Source organism: Chiloscyllium plagiosum, unplaced genomic scaffold (genome assembly GCF_037043375.1).
Source record: "Chiloscyllium plagiosum isolate Xiang-an unplaced genomic scaffold, Cpla_swu_hap1 HiC_scaffold_1, whole genome shotgun sequence".
Taxonomy (NCBI): domain Eukaryota; kingdom Metazoa; phylum Chordata; class Chondrichthyes; order Orectolobiformes; family Hemiscylliidae; genus Chiloscyllium; species Chiloscyllium plagiosum.
Window position 1 is genome coordinate 126,781,170 of NW_028270139.1, and position 25,768 is coordinate 126,806,937.

The following is a 25,768-nucleotide window of genomic DNA, read 5'->3' on the forward strand; positions in this document are numbered from 1 at the left end:
CTCTGAAACTTGAACAACTTAAACTCAAACACTTGCTACTAATGTGCTTGCCATGGATCACACTGGTATCCAAGGAGCTCCGGCACTCTGCAGCTACAACACTTCTCTTGACCTGCCAATTCTGTGTCATAACTGAGTAATGGTTAAATAAATTAATGTTGCTTCTCTCTACCACTTACTATACTAATTTAAACCTTGAATGGAGGACTTGTGTAGTCAGCCTAAAACGTTCCATATTTTGCACCCCTCACCTGATTTTACATGGTGAAATCATGTATGTAAAATCTTGAGGAAGAAAACTTGAGAAATATGTATTCTTGAAAATTAATATTAATTTGCCTTTCATTCTTTGTTCTGAGTAAAATGAGGGGAAAGTAAGGACTGCAGATGCTGGAGATCAGAGCTGAAAATGTGTTGCTGGAAAAGTGCAGCAGGTCAGGCAGCATCCAAGGCGCAGGAGAATCGACGTTTCGGGCATGAGCCCTTCTTCAGGAATGAGCCCTTCTTCAGGAATGAGGAAAGTGTGTCCAGCAGGCTAAGATAAAAGGTAGGGAGGAGGGACTTGGGGGAGGGGCGTTGGAAATGCGATAGGTGGAAGGAGGTTAAGGTGAGGGCGATAGGCCGGAATGGGGGTGGGGGCGGAGAGGTCAGGAAGAAGATTGCAGGTTAGGAAGGCGGTGCTGAGTTCGAGGGATTTGACTGAGACAAGGTGGGGAGAGGGGAAATGAGGAAACTGGAGAAATCCGAGATCTTCCGCCTAGGAACCCGGCAACCACAAGGGATGAACTCGGATTTCTCCAGTTTCTTCATTTCCCCTCACCCCACCTTGTCTCAGTCAAATCCCTCGAACTCAGCACCGCCTTCCTAACCTGCAATCTTCTTCCTGACCTCTCCGCCCCCACCCCCATTCCGGCCTATCGCCCTCACCTTAACCTCCTTCCACCTATCGCATTTCCAACGCCCCTCCCCCAAGTCCCTCCTCCCTACCTTTTATCTTAGCCTGCTGGACACACTTTCCTCATTCCTGAAGAAGGGCTCATGCCCGAAATGTCGATTCTCCTGCTCCTTGGATGCTGCCTGACCTGCTGCGCTTTTCCAGCAACACATTTTCAGCTCTGAGTGAAATGATTTGGTTTAATCTCAACATCAACTGAGGAAAAGTAATTTTTATTTTTTTTTTGCTTCTTTGTTATTGTCTCTTTCTTTTTTGTTTAAAATCCTGTCAAAATCTTGGAAGTCTTTCATTTTGTAGTATTCCAGCTTTTCCTTGCTTTAAGTAATTTTTAATAATTTTGTTCACCTCTCTTTCTGAAACTTGAATTATAGCACCCAAAACAAATCCAGGAGGAATTAACGTTACTCCCTTGGAGTGCTAGTGAGAAGTAGTTGACCAAGGGATTGTCTTCCCCTTAGGTTTCACACAGCAAGAACAGTCAAACCAAAGCAAATGTTGGGTTAAATTCACAAAAGGGCTCCAACTTTATAACTGATGAGAAGAAAATCTTAACATTCTGCATTTCTTCTTAAAAACTCAGGAATGTTGACTATCAGAAACTGCATTAACTTGGCTAGGATTTATGATAAACTCTTGTGACTTTCAAGTGTGGATAACTAAAAGTCTTAGAAATATTAAACAGAAACTAGAATAACAGGCAGTGCCATGCATTGCAGTATTTCATAATAAAATGGGATTATATTAAATATAAACATATTTGTACATAAAGTTAGTGTGGTGTGAAGATTCTCAAACTGTGGTACTTAAAATAATGATTTCCTTGCTGTTGTGGGTAAGTCGATACACTGTTCAACACTCTTCTACAGTTTGCCTCAAGGAAAATTTGTGTAGTCAGCTGGCTAGTTATCGAAAGACTCATTTTTCATTGACAGGGTATCTCCATTGCGCAACATGTATGAAAATAAGTCTAATTCCTGTATTTGAGTTTAACCATTGACCTGCATTTCAATTATTCAGCAGCAGTATCATAATACATACAATGACTTCCTCATACATACATAGTTCTAATGAGTTGGTTATTTTGCTTTTTATGGTGAGGTGCATGCTATATAGGGAATGTCACATAACATTGAATAACAGATGGCTGAAAACGTATTGCACCCGTGAACAGATGCTCATCCTTTTTTAAAATATAAATCTGTGTAATATATGCAGGCTACAGCTTTTGTCTGTCACGAATCTAACCTATTCTAGTTCTGCAGTAAGCGTGCATTTTTTTTCTTTAGCTGCCGCTGCATTTCCATTATCACTAGAGTGCATGGAATCAGCCAAGTCTGATTTAATTATTACAATGAGCAACGTGCACTGTCTGAAATTTCTGCAACTTCATCTCAGTAAGGGCAGTGAGAGAAATTGAACAAGGCAAAATTTGTCAACTTGCTTCATTTTTTTGTGCACATCTGTGCTAATATATTGCATCATTTCTCAAGAATGGTAGGCATCTGGGCAGTAGAACAGAAAGACCTAGAGGTTTGGGTACATAATTCTTTGAAATTATGTCACAGGTAGTTAAGAAGGCTTTTAGCATGCTTGTTTTTATTGCTCAGACCTTCAAGTATAGGCGTCAGGATGTCATGTTAAGGTTGTACAGGATATTAGTGAGGCCTCTTCTGGAATACTGTGTGCAGTTCTGGTCACCCTGCTATAGGATATTATTAAATTGGAAATGGTTCAGAAAAGTTTTTCCAGATTGTTGGGAATGGAATTTGAGGCTGGGACTTTTTTTTAACTGTAGCGTATGAGGGGTGAATTTATAGGTGTTTATAAAATAGACAATAGACAGTACGTGCAGGAGTAGGCCATTCTGCCCTTCGAGCCTGCACCACCATTCATGGCTGATCATCCTTAATCAGTATCCTGTTCCTGCCTTATCTCCATAACCCTTGATTCCACGATCCTTGAGAGCTCTATCCAACTCTTTCTTAAATGAATCCAGTGACTGGGCCTCCACTGTCCTCTGGGTCAGAGCATTCCACACAGCCACCACTCTCTGGGTGAAGAAGTTTCCCCTCATCTCTGTCCTAAATGGTCTACCCCATATTTTTAAGCTGTGTCCTCTGGTTCGGCACTCACCCATCAGCGGAAACATGTTTCCTGCCTCCAGAGTGTCCAATCCTTTAATAATCTTATATGGCTCAATCAGATCCCCTCTCAGTCTTCTAAACTCAAAGGTATACAAGCCCAGTCGCTCCAGTCTTTCAGCGTAAGGTAGTCCTGCCACTCCAGGAATTGACCTCGTGAACCTACGCTGCACTCCCTCAATAGCCAGAATGTCTTTCCTCTAATTTGGAGACCAGAACTGCACACAATACTCCAGGTGTGGTCTCACCAGGGCCCTGTACAGCTGAAGAAGAACCTCTTTGCTTCTATACTCAATCCCTCTTGTTATGAAGGCCAGCATGCTATTAGCCTTCTTCACTACCTTCTATACCTGCATGCTTACCTTCATTGACTGGTGTACAAGAACACCCAGATCTCTTTGTACTGCCCCTTTACCTAAATTGATTCCATTTAGGTAGTAATCTGCCTTCCTGTTCTTGCCACCAAAGTGGATAACCATACATTTATCCACATTAAACTGCATCTGCCATGCATCTGACCACTCACCTAACCTGTCCAGGTTACCCTGTAATCTCCTAACATCCTCCTCACATTTCACCCTGCCACCCAGCTTAGTATCATCAGCAAATTTGCTAATGTTATTACTAATACCATCTTCTATATCATTAATATATATTGTAAAAAGCTGCGGTCCCAGCACTGATCCCTGCGGTACCCCACTCGTCACTGCCTGCCATTCCGAAATGGAGCCGTTTATCACTACTCTTTGTTTCCTGTCAGCCAACCAACTTTCAATCCAAGTTAGTACTTTGCCCCCAATACCATGCGCCCTAATTTTGCTCACTAACCTCCTATGTGGGACTTTATCAAAAGTTTTCTGAAAGTCCAGGTACACTACATCTACTGGATCGCCCTTGTCCATCTTCAGAGTTACATCCTCAAAAAATTCCAGAAGATTATTCAAGCATGATTTCCCCTTCATAAATCCATGCTGACTCTGACCTATCCTGTTACTACTATCCAGATGTGTCATAATTTCATCCTTTATAATAGACTCCAGCATCTTATGGGTGGCACAGTGGTTAGCACTGCTGCCTCACAGCGCCAGAGACCCGGGTTCAATTCCCGACTCAGGCGACTGACTGTGTGGAGTTTGCACATTCTCCCCGTGTCTGCGTGGGTTTCCTCCGGGTGCTCCGGTTTCCTCCCACAGTCCAAAAGATGTGCAGGTCAGGTGAATTGGCCATGCTAAATTGCCCGTAGTGTTAGGTAAGAAGGGGTAAATGTAGGGGTATGGGTGGGTTGCGCTTCGGCGGGTCGGTGTGGACTTTTTGGGCCAAAGGGCCTGTTTCCACACTGTAAGTAATCTAATCTAATCTAATCTTTCCCACCACTGAGGTCAGACTAACTGGTCTATAATTTCCTGTAATTTCTTAAAAAGTGGGACAACATTAGCCACCCTCCAATCTGCAGGAACTGATCCAGAATCTATCGAACTCTGGAAAATAATCACCAACGCATCCACAATTTCTCGAGCCACCTTCAGTACCCTGGGATGTAGACCATAAGCCCTGGGATTTATCAACCTTCAGACCTAACAGTCTCTCCAACACCAATTCCTGGCAAATATAAATTCCCTTCAGTTCAGGTCCTTCAGCCACTGTTACCTCTGGGAGATTACTTGTGTCTTCCCCAGTGAACACAGATCTGAAGTATCAATTCAATTCTTCTGCCATTTCTTTGTTCCCCGTAATATATTCCCCGTTTCTGTCTTCCAGTGCCCAATTTTAGTCTTAACCATTTTTTTGCCTTTCACATACCTAAAAAAGCTTTTACTATCCTCCTTTATATTTTTGGCCATGAGGGGCATAGATAAGATGAATAGCAAGGGTCTTTTCTCTACAGTGGAGGAATTCAGAGTTAGGAGCATGTTTCAAGGTGAGAGGAGAAAGTTTTAAAAAGGACATGAGGGCAACTTTTTTTACACAGTAGTTCATGTGTGGAATGAACTGCCAGATGAAGTGGTGGATGCAGGTACTGTTAGAACATTTAAGACATTTGGATAACTACAATAATTGGTAAGGTTTGGAAGGATATATGCCAAATGCAGGCAAATGGGACTAGTTTAGTTTGGAAACATGGTCAACTTGGGCTAGTTGGACTGAAGGATCTGTTTCAATGCTTAATGACTTTATGACTCAATGACTATAACCTAAAAATGTGGACTTGTCCTTAAAAAGTCAGAAATAGTCCACTGTGAGAAAGTCTCACAAGATAGGCACTGGGCAGCAATGCAAATTTTCTTTGACCTTTGAGTGGATGTGTAGAAAGTTGCACCATTTCACCTTCTTGTCTAATGGATCTAGGAAGAAGTAGAAAACAAGGAGAGATTTTGTTTCTTCTCTACAAGTTTATATCTCATAATTGGTTGTAGTTCCATGCCTACCTCAGTTAACATGCTAAGTGAACAACTCTTAGTCTGTGAGCCAAGTTTGAAGTATTGACAGGTGAAAGTAGCCCGGTTGTTATATATAGGACAAATACTCCACAGACTTGGAGTAACAGTCTGGACAAAAGAGTTTACATTCCACTATTCCACTACAACATTTGATAAAATGTAAATCATTTGAATAAATTTGGAATTAATACTCAATGATAGTGACCATGAAACTATCAGAATTTTATTTCATCTCATCTGATTCCGAGGTTGATAGTGAGATGAATGCTGGAGGACAATTAATCAACTATTGGGAGAAAGCAACCCAACAGGTATGCTCTTCCTATAAGATGTGGGAGATCAAGGAGAAATCCGACGTTCCTGACAACTGTGTTTGCACAAAGTGTGTCCACTGCAGCTCTTCTCAGATCACATGGATCAGTTTGAGTGGTAGTTGGACTCATTAAGGAGCATATAGGAAACAGAAAGCTTTATAAATAGGAGTTTCAGGAATGTGCCACACTAAAGGTTCAGCCAGATAGATGGGTGACTGTCAGGAGGGGCAGGAAGTACAGGAGTCCCCTTTGGCTCTTCCCTTCTCAAAAGAGTATACCATTTTGGATACTGTTGGAGGTGACGACCTCTAAGGAGAAAACAACATCCAGATCAATTCCATCATCATTGTCTCAGCAGGGAGGGTCAAAGTATAAGTGAGTGTTCAAGATAGGACATTCCATTGTTAGGGGCACAGATAGGTGTTTTAGTGGCCACAAGTGACAATTCAGGATGGTATGTTGTCTCCCTGATGTCAGGTCAAAGCTGTCTCTGAGCATGTGCAAGATATTCTGAAAGGGGAGGGTGAGCAGCCAGAGTGGTCCATATTCATACTAACAACACAGACAGGAAGAGGGATGAGGATTAGGTCTATTCAAAGAGAGTCGATGGAGTTAGGTAGGAAATTGAAATGCATGGCCTCTAGCGCTGTAATCTCAAGATTACTCTTGGTGTCACATGCTAGTGAGGCCAGAAATAAGAAGGTAGTACAGTTGAATATATGTCTAAAGAGCTGGTTTAAGGGGAGGATTTCAGATATCTGAATCATTGTGATCTCTGCCAGGGCAGGAGGTACCTGTACAAGCAGGACAGGCTATGTACAGGCGGGACGGGTTGTACCTGAACTGAAGAGGTACCAATATCCTTGCAGGGAGGTTTACTAGTACCACTTGGGAAGGTTTAAGCTAGTGTGGAAGGGGGGTGGGAACCAGAGCAGTAAGTCAACATGTGGAGTGATTGAGGAGAATGTAGAGGATAGGTTTAATAGGAAGGTCAGGCAGGGCCAAGTTAATCAACATTGTTGATCGGCCGATCTGAAATGTATTTATTTCTGTGCAAGGAGTGTAACAGGTAAGGCAGGTGAGCTTAGAGCCTGGATTAGTTCATGGGACTAGGATGTTGTAGGGATTGCAGAAACTTGGTTAGGAGAAGGGGAGGATTGACAAACCAGGGTTTAAATAGAGAGAGAGATGTAAAAGAGTGTGGGAGCCGCATTACTCATTAAGGAGAATGTCACAAATGCGAGGTTGTGTGGGTATAACTCAGGATTAAGAAAGGTGTAATTAATGTGATTAAGGCTATACTGTAAGTCTCCCAATAGCTAGCAGAAGATTGAGGAAAGATTTAAAAACAACAGGAGTGTTGCAGTGGGTGATCTTAACTACTTCAGTATTGACTGGGAGTCCCTTTGTGCCAGGGGTTTTGATGGAGCAGAATTTATTAGCTGCATCCAGGAAGGTTTCTTGAAACAGATAGTTCAACTGGGGAAGGGGCCTTATTAGACCTTCTGTTAGGGAATGAGCCTGGTTAGGTGATCTAAGTTTCAGTGGGGGAGCATTTTGGGAACACTGATCATAATACCAATGATCATAGTTTTGAGGAAGTTATGTAGGTATTCAGTGAGGGTAGGGCCGTGGGTGTTACATGAACTTTATGGAAGCATTTGAGAAGATTCCTCATGGGAGGCTGGTCTAGAAGATTAAGTCATTGGGATCCATGATGAGTTGGTAAGTCAGGTACAATATTGGCTTGGTCATAGAAAACAGAGAGGGTAGTTGTTTTGTGACTGGAGGTCTGTGACCAATGATGTTCTACAAAGATCATTGCTGGGACCTCTGTTGTTTATAATATATATAAATTAATTGGGTAGAAATGTAGATGGTCCTTTTGCGGAGTTGTGGATAGTGAGGAAGTATATCAAAGGCTACAGCAGGATATAGATCAGTTGGAAAGTTGGGCGAAGAAATGGCGGATGGAGTTTCATCTGGACAAGTATAAAATGATGCACTTTGGGAGGTCAAATGCCAGAGAAAGATATATAGTAAATAGCAGGACCCTTCAGAGCATTACTATGCAGAGGGGTCTTGGGGTGCAAGCTCGTAACTCCCTGAAAGTGACCACACAAATGGATAAGGTGGTAAAGAAAGTATACAGTATACTTCCTTTCATCAGTCGGGACATTGAATAAAAAAGTTGGCAAGGTATGTTGCAGCTGTATAGAACTTGTACAGAACTTAGTTAGGCTACACTCAGAGTGTTGTGTGTACTTCTGCTCGCCACACTATTGAAAGATGGGAACACTTCAGGGAGAGTGCAAAAGAGGTTAGCCAGGATGTTGCCTGGATTGGAGTGAATTAACTATAAGGAGAGGTTAGACCAGCTTAATTTTTTTTCACTAGAACATCAGAGGGTGAAAAGTGATCTGAGAGAATTGTATAAAATTGAAGGGAATGTGGAGGGTGGATATTTGGAATCTTTTTCCAAAGGTAGAAATGCCAAATACGAGAAGGTATAAGTTTAAGCTGAGAAGGGGAAGTTTAAAGAGATGTCAAGGCAATTTTTTTAATGCAGAGGATAGTAGGTGCCTGGAGCATGCTGCCAGGGGAGGTGGTAGAAGCAGATACCATAGCGATGTTGAAAAGGCATTTGCACAGACAAATGAACAGGCCCAAAATAGCAGGATATGGATAATATGTAAGACAGATAGGATTAGGTTTTAGAATGACATCATGGTTGGCATGAATATAGTTGACCGAAGAGTCTGTTACTGTGCCATACTTTTTTATATATAATCTTGATGCTGGGAGAGCTAGAAATATTTCCAACTACCTTCAGCCCGATGTGCTGAATAGATTATCCACTTTGTTGCCTCATGAAGGAGCCAATCTCAGATGTTAGTCTTCACCCAATAGATATGAAGAAACACTGACTTTACAAGGCACAGCCTTGGCTCAGGAAGCAGCCAAGTTCTGAGGATGACCGGGATTGCACATCCTGAGACTGTATAAGAAATCTGTAGCCTAAAGGGTTTTTGTTGCTGGATCAGATTTTATGGTCTGCTAACAACTCAATATATTTTCACTTTAAAAGATGCATTCTGTGATAGCAACATGGTTTTATTATCCTCAACAGAGGTTAGAAGGTTAATTCTGTATTAAAAGCTGCTAAATATGCTCAAAGCAATTAGAATTTGAGATGGAACCTAGGAATAAATAAAACATAAAAAATGTAATAAATTGTTGATACTAGAATAATATCGAACTTGTAAAAAGAATGAATGGAATAGCATGGAGGATTGGTACTAAGAGCCTTACTATTACTGATTGCATCAACCATTTAAACTTGATGTCATATTTGCAATGAAGCAAAACTAAGGAAGATAAGTTCTGTCCAGAAAACAAATAACTGGGATGCACAGCAACATAAAATCCATGAATGGGGAAAATGGATACAGGTGTACGTTGATGCACATTGGAACAAAATGTGGCCAGATGTGCACTGTTAATTTAAAAATCACACAACACCAGGTTATAGTCCAACAGGTTTAATTGGGAGCACACTAGCTTTCGGAGCGACGCTCCTTCATCAGGTGATAGTGGAGGGCTCAATCGTAACATAGAATTTGTAGCAAAAATTTGCAGTGTGATGTAACTGAAATTATACATTGAAAAATTGATTGTCTGTTAAGCCTTTCATCTGTTAGAATACAGTGATAGTTTCACTTCTTTCATGTGTAAATCACAAAACCTTTTTTTTTAAAGTTGCATTCTCGGGTTAGCTGTTAACAATGGTGATAGCTAGACAATATGTTGAAGGTGTTAGCCCCCTGTGTTCTCTGTCTATGACCTGATGTTTAGATTGATTCTAATCTAAAAAGTAAGATAACAGAGTTTTACATAAATTCATGCAGTTTTTGAGCTCAGAGTTCTACATGAATGTATGCAGTTTTTGAGCAAAGTGCAATGTAACTCTGCAAGTACAAATTCACCCCACAAAATATATGTGTGCATGTGGGTCTTTGTGTGTGTGTGTGTGTGTGTGTATAGTGAGTGCAGAGTGTCTTAAGTCTGAGGGGGTGCATGTGGGAGTGTGTGTCTATAAGGGTGTGTGTGGGTGTCTGTGTGCGTGTCTGTGTACCTGTGTCCGTGTGTATGTGAGTGTGTGTGTGTGTGTGTGTAGGAATATCTGTGTGTGTGTGTGTAGAGCAATGGTGATCACCTGTAATGTGACATGAACCCAAGGTCCTGGTTGAGGCCCTCCCTATGGGTACCCAACTTAACTAGTGTCACCTAGGGGGCATGCAAGTGTCAAGGTGGCTGATAAGACCACCTTGGTCATCTGAATCTTTGGTCCAGCTATATTAAAGGTCTTGATTCTTCATTCCTCAGTCTTCATTCCCTCCTGTGTTACCTCCATGTCCTCTGTAACTTGCATGTCCTCCCCATTCTCCCATATCCTTATGGCACCTACATGTAAATTAGCCAGTGATCACAAAGAACAGAATTCAGGAGTGATGTGGCGATGAAAAACCAACTTCAAAAATCATAATAGAGCTTTCATTTTCGAGCTCTTGAGAAGATTTGTAGCTCGAATTGTGGATGAAGTAGTGGATTCGTTTGCTGAGCTGTGTGTTTTCCTGCAAACGTTTTGATGCCTCGCTAGGTAACATCATCCATGCATCTTTAATAAAATGTAAGTGTTTTGACCTACCTGATATTTGTCCATCTCTGTTTATTGGTACTTCCAGTTCTGTATCTGAGTGGTTTGTCCACAGGATCCAGTTCAATGTGTCTTTTGATTGAGTTCCAATTGAAGTGCCAGGCTTCAAGGAATTCTCTGGCGTGTCTTTGTTTTGCGTGGGCTAAGATGGTTACATCATCCCAGTTGAATTTGTGTCCTTTATTGTGGTTGGAAATGAGAGAGTACTGGTCATATCTGTCAGTCAGTGGCGAGCTGATGCTCGTGCACTCGTATGGTCAGTTTTCTTGGTGTTTGTCCTATGTAGTGTTTTTGCACTATCCTTTGGTTTTTATGGACAAACTGAAAGAAGAAAACACTACAAGACCAGACACAGTAGCGACCATCCCATACATCAAAGACATATCAAAGATAACCACCTGACTACTCAGATTCCTGGGAATCTTAGTGGCCTGGTAAACCAGTAAACACTTTCCACCAGCTTCTCACAAAGGTTAAAGACCCAACACTCTCATCCAACTGGAAGAATGTTATCTCCAAGATACCGTGCAAGGACTGTGAAAAACACTATATAAGACAGACAGGAAGAAAACTGATCATACGAGTGCACGAACATCAGCTCACTGCTGCCAGACATGACCAGTACACACTCATTTCCAACCAGTCAACATAGGATACAAATTCAGTTGGGATGATGTAACCATCTTAGTACAGGTGAAAAAGAGATATGCCTGAGAATTCCTTGAAGCCTGGCACTCCAACCGTAACTCAATCAGTAGACATATTGAACTGGATCCCATATGAAAACCACTCCAATACAGAACCGGAAGTACCAACAAACAGGGATGGATAAATAACAGGTGGGACAGAACACCAACACCTTATCAAAGACACACTGATGATGTTTCCTAGCAAGGCAATGAAACATTTGCAGAAAAACTCACCAGCTCGGCGAACAAATCCACAACTTCAGAGCTTTCACTTAACATCTTAACTTTCCAGAAGTCATCAATCTGTTGCAAAACAAACAAGATTCCTTTTGCTAAACTCATCAAAGATGGCAAATCTTTTTACTCGCTTTGCTTAACTGTCAAAATGTGAACTCGGCGAAACCCCCCACACCTACTGCAATACATGAGATTGGATGTTATGAACTCAGCTAAACATTTATAATAGACTCAGCTATACTAATAGACCTAGGGGAAAGGTCAATAATGAAGTCAGTTGAAATTACAGGAATAGATGCCATCGGTATTTTGTTTTTTCCCTTTGCTAAAGCAGATGGCCAGTCAGTACAGGCCAGCATTGGGTGTCTGATTGTTTTTACTCTTCCTGATAGCTGCCTTCTGTGTACATTTTTCACTTTTAAAGACCTCTCAAATATACATTCTGTACCCTACACAAACTTACCTTCTGCATAAACTCATGACTCCCACTTTGCACTTTGAGGATGTTGAACTGCACCCCACCCCCAAGAAAAATGTGATGCGCCAGAAATCTGAATGTTTCTGGTAAAGTGAGATTAATATTTCCTTTGTGTGTCCATAAAGCAGACATTGAGCCAGTGGTTTAGGAGCTTGATGTCAGATCCCACTATGACAGCTAGTGGACTTTGAATCCAGTTAATAATTTTTTTTAATTGAAGACTGGGCTCAGTAATGTTGAACCATTACTATGAAAAAATAATAATTTGGCTCAGATCTGTGCTTAACTGCTCTGGGTTACATGTGACTCCATACCGACAGTGTGATTGACCCATAAATGTACCTGAATTAGCCTAGTAAGCCCCTGAATTGTGGCAATTAGGGATGAACCACAAACCTTGAATTTGCCATTGGTGTTCACGTTCCAAGAAATAATGTGCTATTTAAAACAGGTATGCAGTTAAGTTCTGCTTAAGGACTCCTATTTTTAATGATTTGTGGAGTCTGACTGACTCTGCGAAAATCCTGCCCAACAACACTTGCCATTTTCTTACCAAACCATAGAGCTGCTTTCTTATTGTAGAGAGGTGATGAGTGGTGGTGCAAGCTGAGGGTCAGCATGGTTCAGCCAAGGGAAGAGGTTGAGAAGGTGAGACCTTCACATTAACCTCAGGCAGTGTGGGAGTTAAACCATACTGTTGGCAATGCTCTGCATTTCGACCGACTGAGCTAACTATCCCAAATATAAATGTGAAGTAGAACCAACTACTTAAAGAAAATAAAGGAGTGGAGCACAGTTTCAAATTAATGAAAGGTGAATTTTAAATAAACCAAATTCTTTGCAGTAGAGTACTCAATATGTGGAGTATGGTTCCAGGTCAAATCATGGTAACAAAAACTTCAGTCATTTGAGAGTCAGTTGGAAGCTGGAGAGTGTAGGCTTTTCAGTTTGGCCATATGAGTGAAAAAAAATCATAGACCCAGTATAATGGAAAAGAGTTTCACTTGACCCATCACATCTATTTAAATGCTCATCCAATGCCCTTTTGAGTACCTGAAATTGAACTTGTTTCCATTACACTTCCAGGCAGTGTATTCCAAATCCAAACTGCTTGCTGCATGAGCAAGATTTATTTTTCCTCAACTTGCATTTACTTATTTTGCAAATCAAATTTAAACTATGCCCTCTGGTTATCAATCTTTTTATGAGCCCAGAACCAATTCTCCACATCTACTCTGTCCAGACGTCTCATGGAGGTCTTTCAAAAACCTCTATCAAACTTCCCCTCGATCGTCTTACCGTCAGGGAGAGCAGCTTCACCAATCCATCATTATAATTGTTATCTCTGGCACTATTCTTGTAAACCTCTTCTGGACTCTGTGCAATACATTGACATCTGTCTAAACTGTGATGCCAAGAACTAGACACAGTACTACAACTGACACCTAACTGGTGTTCTATATCATTTCATCGTAACCCCCCTGCTTTTGTACTCTGTGTCCCAATTAATGAAGCCTACACTTTTTGAATAGTTCTGTCTACCTATCTTGCCACCTTTTAATTACTTTTGCATGCACACCCTGGTGTCTTTGCTCCTGCACACCCTATAGATTAGTACTTGTGTTTTACACTGTCTTCCCATGTTCTTTGTACTGAGGTGTAACATCTTACACTTGTCTGTATTGAACATCATCTGCTACCAATCCACTCATTCCATCAAATTGTCAATGTTATCTTGAAGTTGTACACTGTTTTCCTGACCATTTACAATTCTTCTAAATTTTGCATTCTCTGCACACCTTGAAGTTGTCTTCTGCACTTCAACATACAAATCATTTTATATATATATATATATATATATATATATCAGAAAAAGAAAGTGTCCCTGGGGAACTCCACTGCAAACTTTTCTCCAGCCCAAAATGTACCCATGAAATATTATTCTGTGGTTCTAATCATTTGGTCAACTTTGTGTCCTCATAACTACTGCCCCTTTTATTCCATGACCTATAACTTTCCTGACAAATTGTGTGGCACTTATTAATCGCCTTCTGGAAGTCTATGTACGTTACATTAACAACCCTGTCCTCATCAAGCCTTTGTTTACCTTTTCAATAAAAAGAACTCCAGCACATTAGTTAGACATGATTTTCCCTTAACAAATCCACATTGACTGTTCCACACATTTTTTTCATGTGATATTAATTTTATCCTAAATAACTTTTTCAAAGTTTGTCCACCATTGAAGTTCACGTGAATGGTCTGTAATTATTGGGTCGATCTTTACAATGTTTTTTGAATGAAAGTGTGAAGTTTGCAATTCTCCAATCCTCTGCACCACCCCAAGTGCAGGGAATGTTGAAAGATTACTGACAGTTCCTCTGCATTCCCGCTGTCACTTCTTTCAATATCCTTTGGATACATCTCATCCGGTCATGATACCTAAGTAATGACAGCTCATCATCCTCCTTATCAAATTCAAACCCTTCTAGTGAATGAGTTGTCTTCTCTTTCATTGTGGGCTGGGCAGCATCTGCGTCAGAGATGAAGATAGATACAAAGCTTCATTTTAACACCTTAGCCCTGCTTGCTATCTTCATGTGTAAAATCTATTTTTGGTCCCTAACTAGCACTACTCCTCTTTTATCACACTATTACAATTGATGTGCTCATGGAAGTCTTTGGGATTTCCTTTTTCTGTCAGATTCAACCAAGTGGTCTTTTTTGCTTGCATTTATCGCAAAATCTTGTGCATTACACTGTTGTGCAGTTAGATCAACTCAGAGCAATGTCAACCTGAATAGAAGTTGGGTTGGTCCTTGTTTGTAGGGTTCTTTTGAACCGTATGATTTACGATCATGCAGTCAGGTGCAGTGAAGAACTATTTCACAATAAATGTTATGTATCGAGATCAAATTGTTTCATTCTGTCTTTTTTCATTTTCTCATCAAACTGAGACATCATGATGTTATTATAAACATTCAGAAACCTGGACTTATGCACCAGCTTGAATTGTCAGAGTTGAACAGTACTGAATCATGTATGGAGGTGTGAGGATGTCTCCATTTCTGATCACTGTCCATGAATGGAAGCAAGAAGAATGTTTAGAAGAGTCAGGGTCAGTAGAGGGGGAAGCATTGCCAGGTTTCTGCTACGGTTACTGCATTGCCTCTATTGCTGATTGGAATATCCAGTTCCTGTGGCTACTTAGTGAGCTGCTTTGAGTCAGTGTTGTTTCTCGGAATGCCTCCTGGCTTAATGCATAATCTGTACACCGGCTGAAGAATCCAAATAGGCATGACTAGCATTAACCAAGTATTCAAGGGACTTCATTGTTTACCTACTGCTGGTTGAATCCAAGTCCCCATGCCTCACCTTTCCTTCTGTAGATTTCAGTAGAAGGATTGGATTTCAAGCTTTCATTTGGTCAAGCAAGTGTGGAGGTATCAGTAGTGGATAGCCTGAGGTGAATAATGTTGCCGCAGTGGAAATAAATATTCTTTGTGATGTGAAGGATGTAGGTCAGAAACCTGGTTACTTGAGTTTGAGTCAAATGCTGAAGTTATGAAGTCTATCTCTACCCTAAAGCAGTAGTAGAGAGGGAGATGGAGATTCTAATTGATGCTGATCCATTCTAGTTGTGTCAAGGGCTTTGGCTTCAGCCTTTCTACTGTATCTGGAGAAGGTTGTGTATTGTCAGTCGTGGTTACATTGTAGAGGAAAGCCTTTATTGTCTGAGATAGCTCCCTCCAGTTTATTAAGCTGGTCCCACTCAACCAATCTTTCCTCAAATCTCTGCACTTTATCTCTTCAGGTGCTTACCCAATTGACTTTTGAAAGCTGCAATTAAATTTGCAATCATCGTCCTCTTGAGCATTACTTTCCAGGTTCTGACTATTCTTTGCATTTTTAAAAAAATGTTATTTACTCATGTAGCCATTCTTTCTTCTGCAAATCATCTGAAATTTGTGTCCTTGACTTCTCAATTCAAGGGAAAAAGTTTCTCGCTATCAATTCTGTCATGATCCTTCCTGATTTCAAATAGCTCTATTCAGCCTTCTTGCAGAGTTGCCCTAGCTTTTCCAGCTTTATTCATAGAACCAAAGTTTGTCAAATCTTGAACCATCCTTTCTAAAACCTCACTTGCCTTCTCAGTACAGTGGTTAGGACTGGAGATTTGGGCGGCACGGTGGCTGAGTGGTTAGCACTGCTGCCTCACAGCACCAGGGTCCCAGGTTCGATTCCAGCCTTGGGTAACCGTCTGTGTGGAGTTTGCACATTCTGTCCATGTCTGCGTGGGTTTCCTCCGGGTACTCCAGTTTCCTCCACAGTCCAAAGATGTGCAGGTCAGGTGAATTGGCCATGCTAAATTACCCATAGTGCTAGGTGCATTAGTCAGAGGGAAATGGATCTGGGTAGGTTACAAGTCAGCGTGGACTGGTTGGGCCGAAGGACCTGTTTCCACAGTGTAGAGAATCTAATCTAATCTAATGCTGCAGTTGAGGCCAAGCTCGTGTTTTGTTATAATTCATTGTAACCAGCTTGCTTTTTCAATCTGTGCCACCATCTATAAAATCTAAGAATCCCAGATATCTTTTATTACCACTGTCTTAACCAACCCTGCCATTTTCAACAAATTTTGCATATATTCCTCCAAGTCTCTCTGGTCCTTCACTTCTTCTCTAATGCTACCCATATTTTGTAATGTCTCGCTCACTGATTTTACCAAAATGCATCCCTTCACAATTCTCTGCATTTCTTCTGCATAAGTTTGATTATATTCTCTAAAAATCTATCACTATCCTCATCACAGTTCACAATTTTGTGTCCTCAGCAATTTTTTTACTATTCTATTCTGTGCATCAAATCTAGGTCATTAGTATATATCAAGGAATGCAGAATTCCCACTACTGACCTATGGGAAACCAGACTATATGACATCCTCCAGTCCTACAAGCAATGTACATAACCCTTATTTCAACTTACTCAGCCAACTTTGTATACATGTTGCCTTTGTTCTTTTATTCCATGGGTTTCTACTTTCCTGGCAAGTCTAATGAATGACCCTTTATCAGTGCCTTTTGAAAGTCCATGTATACATCACCCTAAGCAACCATCTATTTCAAAACAAAATCAGTCAAGTTAAACACAATTTGCCTTTATAAATCAACTTTGAATGCCCTTAATTAATCCACACTTGTCTAAATGACTATTTGTTTATTTTATCCCAGATTATACTTTCTCAAAGTTATTGTACTGATTAAACTGTTTGTTGGATTTTTTCTTCTGTACATTTTTAACAGAGAGCCATAGAGCTATACAGCATGGAAACAGGCCCTTTGGTCCAACTCATCCATTCCGACCAGACATCCCAAATTTATCTAGCCCCATTTGCCAGCATTTGGCCCACATCCCTCCAAGTCCCTCCTATTCATGTACCTATCCAGATAATACTAACAGTTCCATTATAAATGGTGCTAAGTGACTACTCCTCCCTTTACATCCTGTCAAAATATTTAGTTCATAGAAATGTACAGCATGGAAACAGACTCTTCGATCCAATCCGTCCATGCCGACCAGATATCCCAACCCAATCTGGTCCCACCTGCCAGCATCCGGCCTATATCCCTCCAAACCCTTCAACGTGAATTTACTGTAACACAGTTGAAGAATTCAGACTATTATTTGTAGAATGCAAACTTTTGCTCCCTGTATTGGTTATAATGTGATTCCAACTTCATTACTTTAAATGTTGCTGCAGTTACACGATTTTCTTATAACGCAGGGTTGCCCAGGAATGGAAATATCACGTTATATTAGAACCGACTGTACATATGTCTTCACTGATCTTTGTCTCTTCATATACATTTTGTAATTATTGGTCAATTTTTATGTTCCCTGCAAGTTTACTCGCATATTGTATTGTATTGTTTCTTTCTTAATCAATCCCTTTATCCTCCTTTGCTAAATTGTAAACTGCTATCGATCTTCAGGTCTGTTGTTTTTTTCCTGGCCAATTTTTATGTCTGTTGAATCTAGTACTATTTCAGATTAATATCACCCATAAATACAGAAGTTTCTTTTTAATTTTTTTCCCCCTGTTTAATGCCATTTCCAACAACACCCTGACAGTTTGGGCTCTGTACACAACTCTCACAAATGTTTTTTGTCCCTTGGTGATTCTTAACTCTACACATACAGATTCCACATCATCAGAGCTAGTATCCCTTCCTCTGCTGCATTAACAGCCTGTTTAACCAAAATGCAACAACACAGGCTTTTCCTTTTTGTCTGTCCTTCCTAAGTACTGAATACCCTTGGGTCTTCACTTTCCATACCTGGTCACCCTCCAACTCTGTCTGTTGTAATCCTAACTATATCATACCTGTTTTAATTTATTTGTGTGATTACATTACCCACTTCATTGCCAGTGCTCTCCACATTAACGTCCAACACTTAAGACTTGTCATTTTAACATAACTCGTCCCATTCCCACTATTTTTTCCACTGTGATCCTGATATCCTGGCCTGTGATTTCTCTGCCTATATCTTTTCTTATTCCCCTTTCTATGTTTTGTTCTTGTCCTTGAACCCATCCCCCCCATCCTAGAATCTCATTTAAATCCCTTAAAATTGAATTCCCTATAACTATCGCATTCCCATACCTTTCATTCCTCCCCTTGGGGTTGGTTAGCTCAGTTGGCTGGATGGTTGGTTTGCAATGCAGAGTGATATCCACACCATGAGTTCAGATCCCATACTGTCTGAGGACACCATGAAGATCCTGCCTTCTCAATCTCTCCCCTGGCCTGAGGTGTGGTCACCTTCGAATTAAACTACATCAGTCGTATCTCTCTAATGAGAGAGCAGCCCTGTAGCCCTCTTGGGCTATGGCAAAATTTACCTTACTCCTTCGCTGTGCAGCAGAGCTAACCATTCTGCAAAGAAATTTGATTGTTGCTGCTTTCCCCTGATAAGCCATTCCCTTGACAGTATCCAAACAATGTCTGTTTTGCTGGCGAATAGGCACAGGAGACTCCTACACTGCCTGCCCTACTCTTCTTATTGTGCATGGAGGTCACCCATTCCCTTCTTGCCTGCAGTGTGACCACCTCTCAGTATCCACAACACTGTTCCCAACTGCAACTCCAGTTCCAAAACCTAGGCTTCTAGGAGCTGCGGTTCGAGATGCTTCCCGCACACGTGCTGGCCCAGACACTGGAAACGTTCTCAGCTTCCCACTTGGAGCAGAAGAGCACAGCATGGACTTGAACTTCCCAGACATGACTCAACCTTTAAATTAAACTTTTTGGAAGATGCTTAATATCAAATACTATCACTTACTCTGGGGCTCTTATTCCCTGCTCTTCAGTACTATAGAAGGTAGTCCTTAAAAATTATGAACACAAAAAACAGCAAAAAGCACCTCTTTCCCTCTTCATCAAATTCTCACTGTGCTCCAAAGTCTCAAACACACCCTTTCTCTCTGTCTTACTCAGGATGTGCTCTCTCCCAACTGCTCCACGAAGATAACTTAACTCGATATCCTTCCTAATTAGATGGTGGTCTTGTTGCAGTATTCAACTCAATTCTGTTGCAGTACTTCCATTTCTTCTTCACTCTATCTCAATAGTTATACTGTCTTTGACCACACAATGATGGACCCTCTCTCTCTCCAGTACTGTCGAATTCACCTCAATCGATATTGCCAACCCATTTTCTTTCTTTTTTTTTCTTCATTCCTGGGCACCAATCGGCTCAGGCTTGAAGGGCCGAAGGGCCTGTTCCTGGGCTGTAAATTTTCTTTGTTCTTTATTCTTTTTTCCAGAGTTATTTAGTACCAAGTCCTACCTTCATTTTTTAAAGCCAGGCCTTTGTTATCACCACACCATTTTTTTCCATATAACTATCTCCATCTGCAGCTCACCGGTCTTGTATACCATGTCAAATAAAGGCACTACAATCTTTATTTAGATCTTATTGCATTCTAACATTTGGATAGTTAGCTATTCAGAGTACTGACTAAAGGATCACTAAAAGAAAGAGCAATACATAATTCTGAAAGCAATTAACATTTGTTTAATAGGGCAAAAAGTCTCATCTTGATGTTGCCATAATCTTCTCCTCCTCCCATCATTACAGATCAATTGACATAAACTTGTAGTCATAATGGAATTGGTCAGTGGGTCCAGTACTGTCTGAAGAATGAATACGGCAGTCAAATGAAGCAGTAAAATTATGAATTGGTTCTAGACTAGCTATTGTCAGACAATAAGAACAAACAGGTTATCCTAACAATTTGTTTTTTTTTATTTACAGTCAAGTCTCCTTGGGCCTGACATAGGTATAGGCAGTCCAGGTGCCATATCACCTACAGGCACCAAGCCTGGCTCACAGTATTATCCATATTCCAGCAATAATTCCCGTCGGCGACCAATACATGACTCCTCAATGGGTGAGTGCTGTTCTACCTTTAACTTCCATTTTTGAACTCACCACTTTCATCGTTTTAAAGGCTTCTGTTGGCCTTTTTGCAACTTTTGAAACAGTCCCATGAACTGATATCCCAATGAAAACTATCTTGGTTTTACTTTTGCTAAGTGTTGTAAATTATCTTTTGAGAAAGTGACAAGACTTCTTGTAAGATGAAGTGTGAGAAACAAATAAATTCTTACAGGAGTGAAAAATAAAAATTGCATTTAAGGTTTTTTAAAAAAAGATTCAGTGTAAAAGAAAAAAATGCATTTCAACTACTGGCTGCTGCAGTTTATCTTGCGGGTTCTGCCAGTTTTGAATTACTGCATTTCAGGCATTTGCTGGCATTTCTTTTATCCAGTATTACTGCAACACTACTGATGGAAAATATAATGTGATATCTCTCTGTCATGGCCATACAGTTTGAATTTGTCGATCCATAATTAGTTGGAAGGATTCAAGAGGTTATTGTCACTTTTCTGGTTGAAAAACAAATCAGAATTGACAATAGTTACCTAAGAATCTTGAGCAGAAAACCGAGATTTCTAAAGTGCTTAATGTTTCATTAGGTCATGTAATAGATGGATTGTGTTCTACAGAGGTCCAGGTATGCTAGGGTCTGGATTTTCTGAGAAGTGACAATCTCTCACAGATGCAACTCTGTCCCTCCTTTTTTATGAAAGGAGAGAACTTGTATTTCTGAGAGTAGATTTCACTCAGGGCCCCTTCAGTAAGGTGGTGCTGTGCTTTCACTCTGACAGTTCTTTCAGAGAGAAAAAAAATCACAACCCTTTTCATAGCTGTAGCATTCCAGCGCTTAAAGAGTCAGAATCTCAGACAGTTGCTTTTGACAGTTGCTGTTAAACAGTAAATATATAAGGGAAGTGTGGGGTTAGGGGGCTAAGGATTGGTGTCTTAGTTGGGTAGGTAGTAGGCTGCCAGGGGTAGGTTGCCAAATGGGATGTCAAATGGGAGGTGGGTTCGGTGTCAAGTGAATAAGGTGCCAGGTGGCAAGATAAGTGATGTAGTGTTTAGGTCCCGATGAGTGGTAGGAATTGAGTCAGGGTAGCTGGTTTTGGGGGTTGAGTTGGGGTGTCAGGTCTGGTGTTAAGGGATGGCAGTTCAGGTGCAGAAGGAGGTTAAGAGTATCGAATCGAGGGCAGATATAGTGGGGTGCGAATCAGGAGTGGGAAAGGGCTTATTGATTAAGGGTCTGGGGGAGTCCAAGTGCTGTCAAAGAGATGCAGTTGGGGGTGAGTAAGGTAAATACAGGGTCAGTTTAATCATTAATTTGGGGGTTAAACTGTGTGATTACTAGCCTAAGTTTTCCTGAATAGCTATTTCCTTAATTTAAATAGAACCCTACAAATTGTCTGATTTAAATAAAGATTGTCAGAGGGTTCCAGATGTAGGGGAATTGACCAATGGAATATTCAGTTTTTCTCAGGCAATTTCTTGGGAGTCTGCTACGATAGATTCCACTGTGTCACAAGTGCAATTTTCATCTATGCTGGAATATTGTCTGTCTGACCATAGGAAAATTCAGCCATTGGTATATAACTATTTTGTGTTGTGAGCAGAGTATCAATTACACAACATAATGGTACATGAATTTTTGTATCAGGTCCTTTGAGCTTATAATTTTCTAAACATGGGCTATATCTGAAGAGCGTTTGAGCTTTATGAATTGTTAAGATGTAATTTTGTCTTAATAAAACCCAAATATAAAAACTGCATAGTACAAAATTAGTTTGACTTGAGCATGAATTTCCCCTTGAAACACCCAATACCATATTGGTACAAAAATGTTCATTTAGATTAATGACACATTAAGTATTTTGTCTATTTGGAAATGACTAGCTGCATTTTCCAAGTAGTTACAATTCCAATCAAATTGCAATTCCTGCTCATGTTTTTCACCATTACGACTCAATTCAGCTTTTCTGCCAGGAGATTCCAATCATGGCTCCTTCAGAACTGCAGGGTATTCCTGAAATTTAGTGGGTTCTTAGTCATGCAGTTAAACCATGCCCTTTACTGTATTCCGTCTCCAATTTAAATGGATCTTTTCATAAGGATCCCAATGCAGGGGAATTGCCCATCAGAATCTTCAACTTCCTGATTAATTCCCTCCAAGGCAACCTCATCAGGGACTCTGCAAGATCCCAAATGTGCAGATCCCATCTTCCCTGCAGAAATGACTGTGCGGCTGTTGGCAAATCTGAGCCAGTTATTTCTATTATGAAAGGTACTCATGATCATGATGATCAAATGTAGTAGCAAAACGTTTGGGAGATATAAGATAGCCCGTTACCATCAAGAGAGATGAGGTGAAGGAGGAGAGATGATGGTAACAGAAGGCGAGCAGTGGAGGAGGAATTGGGAAAAAAAAATGAGGAATGGGTAAAGGAGTAGAAGAAAGAAGAGTTGGGGAGTGAAGGGAGATGATGGGATCTGAGAGGATGCATCTTTCTTAGTGGAGTGATGAGGACTGGATGGATAGTGGATTTGTTCCTTTGCGATGAGAGATAAGGGGTGGTCTTGTATATTAATTTGTAGCTCAATGAAACAGGGAGAAGGTTCTTTCTGCTCCACTAGATTCTGGGACTATGAGAAATATGGTTGTATGGCTTCTTGAATTGAAGATAACTTCATAGTCATCTTTATCAATGATATTAGATTCCCTACACTGTGGAAACAGGCCCTTCAGCCCAACAAGTCCACACCGACCCTCCAAAGAGTAACCCACCCAGACCCATTTCCCTCTGACTAATGCACCTAACACTATGAGCAATTTAGCATGGCCAATCCACCTGACCTGCACATCTTTGGACTGTGGGAGGAAACCGGAGCACCCGGAGGAAACCCACGCAGACACGGGGAGAATGTGCAAACTCCACACAGACGGTTACCCAAGGCTGGAATCGAACCTAGGACCCTGGTGCTGTGAGGCAGCAGTGCTCACCACTGAGCCACTGTGCCGCCCCAAAGGATATGGTGCTTTAAATCATGTGTCTGTGTCCTAAAGTTAACAATGGAGGAGACCTCCAGAGAAGATTTATAATTGGTGTGAGATTTGTTATTTTTAAAACTCTTCAGGGATGGATACCTTCCATTGAAAATATTCTCCCAAATTCCCATTTTGTTCTTCTGACATATAAATGACTGAATAAACATCAAAATAACATAACATAAAAGATATCATGTATTTTTAATAAGTTAAAAATATTCACATGCACTGTTCCAAAGTTAGCAGGAATCATGCAGAAGTTGATTTACTGAAAATGTCTTTAAGAAAACTAATATGTAAGGAACAAGTTAGATAATTTTGGAATTTACATAAAGATGTGACTTGTTAGAATTTAATCAGCCTTTCTATACAACTGTTTCCTTAAATATATTTTTCATGAAGAGTGTTTGGATTTCAAGAGCTGCTGATCCCTACAGTTTTTATTAAAATTTTATAGAATATCCACTTATTGTTTGGTTGCTTTGTCCTGTCAACGTGCTTGGCTCCAAAGTCAAAGTGTGGCGCTGGTAAAGCATAGCAGGTCGGGTAGCATCTGAGGAGCAGGAGAGTCGATATTTCAGGCATAGGCCCTTCATCAGGAATGTGATAAAAATATGAAAATAATTATTCTGTTTTGCGACTAAAAGTTATTTGCTTTAACTTCATTTGTTTAGTTTTCCTCTTAGAAAATGTAATGTTGCAAATAAACCTTTAAAAAAAGCCACTGGTGGCTCAGGATAATGCCATGAAAGGTGAGTGCTTAGCTCCAAAGGTGGTCACACTGTAATTAATTACAGATAATATGCGCAAGCCAAGTGATTCAGCATAATGTCATGAAAGCTGTGAGTGACTTATGAATGGCATTAGAGCTCAAAAGAAAAGTTGAATTTCAAGAAGTAATGTGATGTTGCTGCTCCTTTAACAAGGTTAGATTGTCCTTGGGTTTTATTTTCAAAGGGGGTGGTAAACACAGAGACTCTGAGAGATCTAGGTTTGATGAGTTTTAGAGCCAGTTTGATTATAGCTAAAAGATACTGGCTGAGGCATAAGGCTTTCAAGTTTAAATAAAACACTTGTACAATGAAAGGAGGGTGGCCAGTTCTGCCTGCTCAGCTTTACTCTGGTTTGGTTTGGTTTTAGCAGGCAGTCAGTTGTGAAGCTGCTAAACCCAAAGAAATAGGTCCATGCTAATCCTCTCTCTCTCTCTCTCTCTCTCTCTCTCTGTGTCTGACATCTCTCCTGTAAGACCCTATGTTTGATTTTTCCTTTTGTTTTTTGCCAAGAGATGTTTATGGGGATGGTTGAAAATATTTGGAACAGCATCATTAAGTTGGGATAACCTTTTGTGTTTTTGGATAGGTTAAGTTATTCTACATTCTGTTCTTTTTTGGTTTGTGTTTTATTCGAAAATATTGTAAATTAATTATGTTTGGTGTAAAACTAAGTGGTTGGGCTAGCTGCATCACTCCTGGAATATCCACACTACACCTGCTTAAAGCACCTAGCAAAGTTAGGGTCCAGGCTGCTTTCTTGAAATGTTTTGAGGGGGTCTGGCCTGGTCCAAAATAGTAATTAGAATTCTATCTCTGTTCCTAGTAGCTTGAGATTCACTCTTGTATTTCACGACGTTACCATGAGCCACCAATTTTTTTAAAGGATTATTTGCAACATTTCTAAGAGGAAAAGTTAAAGCAAATACCTTTTGGTCCCAAAGTAGATTGTCAATAATTATTTTCATTTTTTTTGGCATTCTCTTGCTGAAAGTGATGTAACCTGAAAGAAAAGATGTCAAGAAAGTGACAGAATTCAAGCTATGTGGATCACGTGTGCGTTGTAATAATATCCTGTCTGTAAAACAGCCCAATTCAGAGCATTATACTAAACTCAAATGTATCACAAAAGCCCTCTCCTGAACCTGCAGTATGCTTCACACAAACATTTGACTATAATTTAGGAGCGTGAGGAGGCCATGCAACCCTCGAGCCTGCTCCACCATTGAAAACTATCATTAATGATCTGCTTGCTTTCAAATTCCACATTTCCATCCACCCTATAAACTTAGAATTTTATTAGTCAAAGGAATCTATCTGTGCTTTTAAAAAATGTTAACTGACATGGCCTCCATTACCTTCTGAGGCAGAGCGTTCCAAAATAATCCTCTGAGAGAAAATAAAATCTGCTTATCTTTGTCCTGAAAGGGTGAGTACCTACTTTAAAAATGTGCCCTCTCATTCTGGACTGACCTAAAAGATGAAAAGTCCTTTTCGTGTCCAACTTGTCAAGACTGTTTAGCACCTTACATGCTTCACTCAAG

At 40.5% G+C, this 25,768-nt stretch overlaps 1 protein-coding gene across 7 annotated transcripts in view; it reads left to right on the top strand.

Moving 5' to 3' along the window:
- tcf4 (transcription factor 4) overlaps positions 1-25,768 on the top strand; it is a 618,789-nt gene that overhangs the window by 363,356 nt on the left and 229,665 nt on the right. For 6 of the 7 annotated variants that reach the window (XM_087990548.1, XM_087990538.1, XM_087990557.1 and 3 more), the window contains one exon: positions 20,289-20,424. The exons of the other annotated variant lie outside the window; for it this stretch is intronic. In XM_087990548.1, coding sequence (XP_087846674.1) covers positions 20,289-20,424 — 136 coding nt within the window. The remainder of the gene's footprint in view (positions 1-20,288; positions 20,425-25,768) is intronic. 7 annotated transcript variants of the gene reach the window in all.